Source organism: Lygodium microphyllum, chromosome 16 (genome assembly GCF_053477565.2).
Source record: "Lygodium microphyllum isolate KBCC chromosome 16, Lygodium_microphyllum_v1.1.10, whole genome shotgun sequence".
In the NCBI taxonomy this organism is placed as follows: domain Eukaryota; kingdom Viridiplantae; phylum Streptophyta; class Polypodiopsida; order Schizaeales; family Lygodiaceae; genus Lygodium; species Lygodium microphyllum.
Window position 1 is genome coordinate 17947579 of NC_141150.1, and position 9695 is coordinate 17957273.

Consider the following 9695-nt stretch of genomic DNA (forward strand, 5'->3'; position numbering starts at 1 on the left):
TCTCAAGTAACATGCTCAGCAAACATTTGGTCTGACATAACTAAAATCCTTTGGCCCATGAGGTTCCAACAAGAGGACTCTGACCCTGCAAGAATCTGAAAAGTCAGATCCATGCTACCATAACCACATCTCAACCAACTTAATCTCAAATTATATGTTTTAAGCCCTAGTAGAGAAAGAGAGAAAGAATCTGCACTTTGCAGCAGTGCAATCAGGCAAAGAGCATAGCACTATGAAAAAGATTAACTAAAGCAACTTTCGACTGAACTTCAAAGCGACTATATAACTCTGACAAAATGACCACCTGTGACAACTTACAACACAAAGACACTTCAGAAGATCCAATGGGAGCTACAATAAATAAATCAAACAAGCATGATTGAAGATGCCGAATGGAACATTTGCAAACTCTTCCATCAGAAGCAAAAGTATTACCCTTAGGGTTATTCTATTAGTAAACGTAGCCTTTCCACTCTGATCAAATGCCTAAGCATCTTCATACTTCCAGTGGAAAAGCTTTGAGCTCACTTGTATGAAGTAAAGGACAATAGATGATCCATGAAAAAGAATATGAGCAACCCAGAATTCATGGTTAGCATGCACTATTTTCTGTAAACCTGAAGGCCTTCCGGAAAAATACTTCAGACAGCCCACAAAACTCAATCTGAAAGTTGGCCATGCACAGCAGCCACTAGGTCCCGAGCTTCATCTATAAGAGCCCAAACATCTAGCTTACCAGCCATGCTGTTACATTCCCTAAGAACATCATCCATAGCCCTACATCTCTCCATAATAAATTTTTTCTTCTGACGGACTGCTGCTGCTATCACGTACAAAAGCAGGTCCTCAGTTACAGGGGCCTTCTTCCTCCTCCTGGCTTTCCTCCATGAAGACTTTGGATGATTCACTCCCACGGCTCTCTTTTCTGCCCAAAGAACTTCCCACAATGAGATTGTCTGCTCAAATGAAAGCTCCCTTCTTAGAAGCACAACAACCATCCGGTAGACAAAGGTACAGTCTTCGGCATGTATGTTCTCAAGATGACTATACAAGTGAGGATCCCCAGCCTTGATTATACTTGAGACTTTATTCAGTTGCCGACGTATGCCTATCTCATCCAATCGGAAATTGTAGCGAGCAGTGTTCATAAACTGTGCAAAGCACCAAAAAGCCTCATAATCTTCATCCAAGAGAGCTACAAAAGGGGAGAGAAGGTCACTCATTCCTTGACAGTAACCTGTTTCCGGATCATAAAGAGCATATGCCTCCAAAATAGCCACTAGGCGGGCTGCATGATGTTGTCTGCAGGGCTCCAGATGTTCATCATCCTTCAGACCTACACTGGAGGCAAGTTCACATGCCACTTCCTCTGTTACATTGGCTTGAGTTGGGGAGTAAGGAACCCATTCAGCATTCATTCGAACTGCATCCAGTCTAATGATGCGTTGCCATGTGATGAAGTCTTCTGAGGCTTTATTGCAACCATCCTTTATGTATACACTTTCAATTTTACTTGTATGACCGCCTTTTGAATCCTCTTCAGCAGTTTCCTCCCCACCTTCCAGTTCAGATGTGACTTCATCTGTAGCTGAAGCATTCCTTCCAAGCACATTGTGTATAGCTGTTGAAGGAGAACTTGAACCTTCAGATCCTGTCTCTACAGATGCAACTCTTCCATCCCCATCAGATGACTCTTCATATAAACTATCCCTTAGTAGAGAGGATTGAACTTTCAAATCCCTGTACACTTCTCTGCCAAAAGATGAAAACTACAGAAAATGTCACTTGCAGACAAAAGAAAACAACAAAAAGAAGAGTCTATATCCTTCAACGCATTGCAGTCAAGGCACCTTTTACGAGACTTCTCAGCTTCTCGCTCTTCACGTGTACTGTCCAGCTCATAGCTGCATAAAAGAAGCCCAACCCACCTACTCAGTTAACAGCCTACTTCACGTTTGACAAGAGCTAGTGAATAGAAACTCACAAGGCTAAGAGGAATAGCCAGACTTCTGCCCTAATTGCTGGCTCAATGCCCTGAAAATGAAACAGTTAATGTAAGCAACAGGAAACTCAATAGACCAATCTATAGGGTGAAGTTTCAACCTGGTCCTTCAATTATTAGACTCAATTACAGTATATTTTTTGCTTATGGTTTGAGTCAGTTCAGGCACACATAAGTGCTATAATTCAAGGAAAACACAACAAACAAGAACAACCCTAGCTTGTCTTACCCTTACAAGGATTATCCCCTGCACAAGCTGAAGGGGCACAGGCTACACTGCAATACTATTCACTGACTACTAGGTCAAGCACTTGTTCAGGATGGTAGTTTTTTATAACAATTCCATTGTGCAAATTACACTGTATTGCCATGTTCACTTGATGCATGCATCTGCATAGGTTTAAAACCTTGAATACTGGAATGCATATAGCATACCAAAGAACCTTCATTAAAAAGAATAAAGCACAGCAGGTTGAGGTGCATACCCCGAATCGAATCTTCTTTAGAACTCTATACTGATCAACAAGCCGGCCAGATTCACCATCAAAAGCATCTTGCCACTGCTTCTGTGTGAGGGGATATTTCTTTCTTCTTCGGCGATTAAAAGGTGATCTGCAATGAGTCCAGTAAACCGAGATAATTCAGTCATTTAACCTGATTCCAATGTAGTCAAGTAAGACCACAGTCCAACATTGTCGTTATCCAGCTATAAACATGCAATGAAATCACAGATTGTGCAGGAAGGAAAAATGATTTATCCAAAAATTATTAGCAGGGCTGGAAGTAACACAGAACACGCCACTGTATAGGAGGAGGCATCACAAAGGGATGCAGAATTGAATTCTGACGCAAGATCCATTTGCCTGATAAAAGTGGGATGATGCCATGGCGCACACATTCACTAATCGTAAAGGGAAAAGACTTAGAATGCTACAGAAAGAGACCAACTGTCACAAGAGGATAACGTTGTAGAACTGGACCAAAATAAAAACATTAAAGAAAGGCACATAGATCATATAAGCATATAGGCCGACAACATTACAGATGGCTGACAATGTCCTCTGAATGGAGGACCTACCTGCGGTTATAGAGCAGCGTGCCGCCAACGGCAGCAGCTACGGCGACCCCGGCAACGGCAGTTATGGCAACACCGACGGCGACAGAGTTATCGTGAGGGTAGGGAGAGCCCGATGAGGGGGAGGACATTAGCACCTGCTGCACGAAGAGGAAAGCCTCATGGAGAGCGGCCGCGGCCTGGGAGAACGCGTCCTCCTCCAACATGAAAGAGCGCCGGGGCAGAGGCCCCCTTAGAGTTTGCGGCCATGTGAGGATGATGGCAGGGGGGCAGCCATTAGATTTGATCTGTCTGTTGGGTCCTGTCTATCTGTCAAGATGGAGCAAAAGACTCAGAAAAAGAAGATGAAGAAAAGGAGAATCACAGCATGAGCATATGAATGAATGAATGAGAGAGAGAGAGAGAGAGAGAGGAAGAGGAAGAGGAAGAGATGCCATCACACCCATCTAGGGCCTCTTCACACGCCCCCCACTACCTCCATCACATCCCCTGAGTGACCCCCACCTACCCCTTGATGTACAGCTTAAGGGACTTATCTCAAACCCAATAATGTCCTACTCTCCAAAAGAGCAACTCTGTGCCAGTTCTTTCATCTTACTTCTCTAGAAGAGGCCATGCTCAATATCCCAAGCACTATCCCAATATGTCATGTAATCTTCCTAGCTTCTCCCAAGTCTTCTTGGAGCATTGGATTCCAAAATGGCCCTTGATTTTCTAAAGCTAGAAGCCAGGGTTATATACTCCAAGTTCTCCGCTTGGATCACCTTGAAAATTGAAGTCAAGTAAGTTAAGTTATTTCGAGCATCGCCCTTCTGCATTCATTAGTGAATGGCAACATGAGTGACCTTAAACCTTGCAAGCTTTAGTTAAGATAAGCATAACACCTTCCCTTCATGTAATGTTGCAACTTACTTGAGCCTCACTCAAAGGCCCACCAATGAAAACCTATAAATAATGTAAAAGTCATCACTTGTGATAGCCACACATGTCACAAAGTGTTAGGTTGCAAGTGGTTCTGTTCCACAGGCAAGATGCTAAGAAGAATGAAGGAGGATGAGATAGGCATCATAACAAATAAAGTGTAGATCATGGGGATTCAATCAAAACCATAACAGAAAGGATCAATTTCCAACACCACCTACTAATAAGACTCCTCCCATGGGGAATGTTATGTTCTATGTTCTACGAACAAGATGCTAAGAAGAGTGAGAGAGGATGAGATAGGCATCATAACCAATAAAGTGTAGATCATGGGAATTCAATCAAAACCATAACACAAAGGATCAATCTCTAACATCACCAACTAATAAGACTCTTCCCATGGGGAATGTTATGTTCTATGATATGTTCATGAGATCTTGCATGATGACTTCCTTTTATAAAGGGTTCCTAGTGACATTCAGATCTTTGTTATCAAGTGACTATGCAAAATATATTCTATAAAGAATATGATGGATTATTGTATTAGTATCTTTAGTATTTAATCTTCAAACCCCCTAACAACACTCAAACTTTGCTATCAACTTGAGCTTGTTAGGAAAATGATTGAGAACTGTATGATATTCACATAGTGAAAAATGGTCATGTAGTCATAAGGCCTAACTAAAGCAATTTCCAATTTTAAAATATTACACACTATTCTTGAGATTGAAAAATGTTGTGTGGACAAGTGTCATGTTAGAGAATTGCCCTTTTGTTTTTCCTTCCTTGCCCAAAGCAAGAATTTTTTAATTCCCAAAAGCAAGAATGAAACTTTTCTCAAAAGTCTACCTCTCAAGTTAAGAAAATTATGAGATTTTTGAATAATAATTCATCATGACTCCCTAACATTGTAGAAGCATATGCCCTGAGAATGTGAATCCATGGAGTGAACACAAAATAGCAAGCATGCAACTGCTCGAGAGCGCAACTAGAATATATCATCCAAGACTAGCAGTGTAACAAAGAATGATCAATTTGAGTGCCATAAAAAGTAGCCATCTTTTTTACAAAGGGCCATTGTGTTGCACTTTCCATATTACTAATCATAGATTATGATATTGAATCTATTGATTGCTAAAGAGAAGGATGCCTATACACTAGCTAGTGGTTAGTCCTTTTTTGAGTGCCAATGTTGCTTCGCACACCTCTTAAAATGGGCTTATTAACCTTAGATTGATAGTTGTATGACCTACGGTTGTTGTTGATCACATGGAATTGGAAGGATTGGTTTCAAGCAAGTACAATAGGCCAACTTGCAAGTATGCTTGATTCTCCTTCATGCATTTTTTGACCAATATTACAACAATGTTGAGGTAGGTCTTTGATTGTTAGAGTTTGGTCTTCCATCACACCAAATCTCTCACTCACACTCCTCTCTATACCTTCTTAAACTCTCCTTCTATATCTATTTCTATATATTTCACTCTCTCCCTCTTTAAAAAAAAACTCCCTCTCTATGTTTTCTAACACCCTCCCTACATATATCTCTATTTTTTTCTCACTCTCTCCCTCACTCTCTTACTTCTCACTATCTCACACACACCCTCTTTCTCTCTCTCTCTCTCTCTCTCTCTCTCTCTCTCTCTCTCTCTCTCTCTCTCTCTCTCTCTCTCTCTCTCTCTCTCTCTCTCTCTCTCTCTCTCTCTCTCTCTCTCTCTCTCTCTCTCTCTCTCTCTCTCTCTCTATGAGTATCAACGTGCAATTCAAAATGATAAAGTTAGTAATGGCTAAATGACATAAGCATTAGAGGCTTGAGGCTTTATATAGCCTTTGGTGGCTTGGTTATGCTGCACACTTTGCTAAGCCACATGCTTACTTTGCTCTTAATAGATGAATTTACGATAGGGGATCCCTTTTTACACAATATTTGTGGCCATGATCACTTTGCGTGAGGAGGATGAAGTTGATGATGATGACAATGATGGTGCTTTTGATGATAGTGAGAATGTGTACATTAGATTATCAAATGATGGTCATAAGATTGTCGGCTAAATATTCATTACATCGTCTCCCCCTTAGAGGAATTCAGATGTCCTTATCTTGAGAGAAATTGGGGATATTGTTTAGATAGGGCTTCCTCATCAATCCATGTGGCATCCTCTTCAAGATAGTCCTTCCATTAGATGAGGTATTCCCTAAGGTTCTACTCCTAGGGACTATTTCCTTTACATCAAATGTTCTTTTAGGTTGGAGCTCAAGTACTCCTTGGCTTGGCATTACAATTTTTTGATCATCTAATACATGATCAAGATTTGGTACATAAGCCCTTAGCAAACTAACATGAAAAATATTGTGGGTCTTTAAGTACTTGGGAAGTTGTAACTTGTATGCATTGGTCCCTAGGCACTTGAGGATCTTGTAAGATCCTTAATATCTCAAGCTTAGTTTCTTGAATTCACCCAATGATAGCAAGCCCTTTTTAAGGTGGATACAAAGAAGTACTAGGTCTCCTTCTTTAAAGATCCACTCTTGTCTTCTAAGATCAACATAGGCTTTTTGGCAATCCTTCACCACTTGGATATTCTATCTTATGGCCTTAACCTTTTCATACATCTCCTCTAGCATCTTCTTGGAGGTTTCTACCTTTAGTGTTGCATCAGAGATTTTTAGTGGGGCGAGATAGTCTTGCCCATACAAGGCCTAGAATGGAGTCATCTTGATACATTGGTGGTATGAGGCATTGTAAGGAAATTCCACTAAGGATCCAATGCTAAATTCTCTATAACAAAATGCCCTTGGGATGTCTTCTATGACTTGATTGACTCACTTTATTTGGCCATTAGTTTGCGCATGATATGTCATACTAAAGCATAGTTGTATATCAATGGTTTCAAATAAGCTCTTCCAGAATTGAGAAGTAAAGAGAGAATCAGAGATGATCCTTTTTGGCAATCCGTGAAGCTTAAAATTTTCCTTGACAAATAACATTGCTAAGCCTTGTAGTTTGTCTTGATTTAAATGATATGAGCAACCTTTGTTGGCATTTCCATAATCACCATGATAGAGTTATATCCTTGTGGGATTGAATGCAACCCTACCATGAAATCCAAGCTAATGAATCCCCACTTTACCTGAGGGATTTTAAGAGGTTGAAACTTGCTTGGCATTTTAGCACCTTCTTCTTTCAACTTTTGGCAACTTAGGCATTTAGAAACGTACTTAAGTACATCATTGTTGAGCTTTTCCCAATGGTAACATTTCCTAATTGCATTGAGTGTTTTGGCATAGCCATGATGTCCTCAAAATGGAGAGTTGTGTGCTTCTTAGAGTATATTCTTCCTTAGTACATGACTAAAAGGAATGCACGATCTTTCTTAAAGTACACAAGCTCTTCCTTAATAGAGGAATCTCAGTACCTAAGTTGTAAATTAGGATCTTGATCCTTAAATCGAACATTCCTTCTTAACAGTTGATACTCAGGGTTCTTTATTGTTGGGGATTAAAGGCCACTTGTGCCTAGCCGCATACATTTATTTGTATACAGTACCTGCACACGTGCACACGTGCACACTACATGTGGTGGGCACCCACCACTGTCACTTTATTCTTTATTCTTTTAGTGGCAATAGAATAAGGGAAGGCAAGTCTCACGTTGTGACAGTTGGAGTTCCCACACACTCGGACTCTCTCTTCTTTCTTGAACCTCCATAGCTCTTGTTGCCTTCTTGCTTCCTCTTATACTTTCACTCCTATTCCACCTTTCAACTGGTATCAGAGCAAGCATTTGAAGAGCTTCACCAACATTCACTTCAGCATGAAAAGAAAGCTTCATTTGTAGCTTCCATGGTGGTCACTCATTGAGGATATATCTGTTGTTCAAACTTACTCTTCACTCTGTGTAGGACATATCTGCTATTTAGATTCGTTATTTACTTTATGCAAGACAGACATGTTGTTCAGATCTACTCTTCACCTACTGTTCATCATTATTTGGGACATATCTGATGTATACTATCAAGGCAAGTATTTGATTGGTTTAATGCTCTATTGATGGCTATGGGAAAGTTCATTGTGCTTAGATGATAAATTGATGATTTGAAAAGGCTTTTGGATCAATTAGAGCTTGTTTAGCTTAGTATTTGGAAGGTTCTTTGCTATTGTTCCATGTGAACAACAAGCTTATCGATTGAAAGCTTATGCATTGCAAGCCTATACACACTTTCGAGATGCTACATGGATGTATTAATGCTTGTCATTGATTATTATGATTGGATATGCTTATGTTGAGCTCTAAGCCTTTGTTTTGAACTCCATTGGAATATATACTTGGAGTGGCCATTTAATTTCACGGTTTCCCATTTATAGGTTTGAAGAATTATTGCAAGTATATGCTCCTAGATGTATTGATTCATGTCGCTAGGCACCCGGATATTATGAGCATCATGTATTGAGCTTTGCTTGGATCTTGGATATCCCAAAATCACTTTCAATGGGAGACATTCATATTTTTCTTGCAAATCTTTGTCCTTTTTTAGAGACAATTGGAGTTTCTTGCTCATGTACATACTCAATTGATATATGCATACATTGTTCTTGCAAATATTTACTCTTGTGGGCTGATTTGCTTTTGAGCATTTGGATATCATGTGCCTATCATTGGCAGTGGGTTGTTAGTGGTGGATGCTTGATACTCATTGGTTGTATGCATCTATGTATTTGACACTCTTATGCTTTTACAAATCTTGGTACTTGCTTGCCATACTATTAGTTGCATTTTATATATCCCAATTGCTACTTAGATATTCCTAGCAACGGAAGCGTATTCCATTGATAAAATTCCTACTAATATATAGTTATTATCGTAGTTTTATGGACATTAATACCGAATACAATTTATGACTAATTTCTTTGAGTGCAAATGCCTTCTTTGAGCACTCTATTGCTTACTATTTGTGGATAGTTATATATTCTTTTGTTTCCCACATCTTGCCCTTCCTTTTGGCTTGATTTTGGGGCTATTTTGTTGAAATTACAATAGTCCATACTCTTGTACTTTGCAATTATTTGTGGTCACAATGGTATGTACTTCTAATGCATCAATTGATAGTGATATTTTCAATATTGAAAAGATGGATCGTAGCAACTTCCAATACTAGAGGATGCAAATATGGTTTGTATTGGTGCAAAAAAAGTAGGATAGGCCATTGAAAGACACGGGCATAAAGTCAAAAATTTGGAAAAGAGATTACTGGGATGAATTGTATGAGTTATGCAAGTCTACTATTATACTCTATTTGTCTAAGTAAGTGTATTTCAATGTTATCTCTACTGAAGAATCTTGTGGACCTTCACATGAAGGAGGGTAGCCCTATGTCTTCTCATTTGAATGAATTTCACTCTTTTTTCAACCAACTTATCTCACAGAGGGCATCAAGTTTGAGAATAACATAAAGTCTTTGTTCTTGCTTATCATACTATCAGTCATGGGATACATTTCCTACTACTATGGGTGCTAACTCTCTTTAGGATGGTTTTAAATGTAATGATGTAGGGAGTGCTTTACTTATAGAAGAAATAAACATGAAGAATATTGATACAACCCACACTTCTCATGCACTTATAGTTAGAGGTAGAAATGGTGTCAATGGTAATAATAACCATGGTAGAGACTCGTAGCCTAACAAGGGCAAGTCTCAA

At 39.5% G+C, this 9695-nt stretch overlaps 1 protein-coding gene across 2 annotated transcripts; it reads right to left on the reverse strand.

The window, feature by feature from the left end:
• Positions 1–416: 416 nt before the first annotated feature.
• Positions 417–3570, reverse strand: LOC148022575 (rab GTPase-activating protein 22-like). 2 transcript variants are annotated; one of them, XM_087695522.1, is made up of 6 exons: positions 3520–3570; positions 3081–3386; positions 2488–2614; positions 1985–2034; positions 1851–1904; positions 417–1752 (listed from the first exon to the last, which is right to left on the reverse strand). In XM_087695522.1, exons 2-6 carry the CDS (start codon positions 3281–3283, stop codon positions 660–662), a joined length of 1527 nt encoding a protein of 508 aa, XP_087551648.1. In that variant the 5' UTR covers positions 3284–3386; positions 3520–3570; the 3' UTR covers positions 417–659. The 2 variants fall into 2 exon arrangements, with proteins under 2 accessions (XP_087551648.1, XP_087551647.1); XM_087695521.1 differs by lacking the exon at positions 3520–3570 and having other exon boundaries at positions 3081–3513.
• Positions 3571–9695: the final 6125 nt, after the last annotated feature.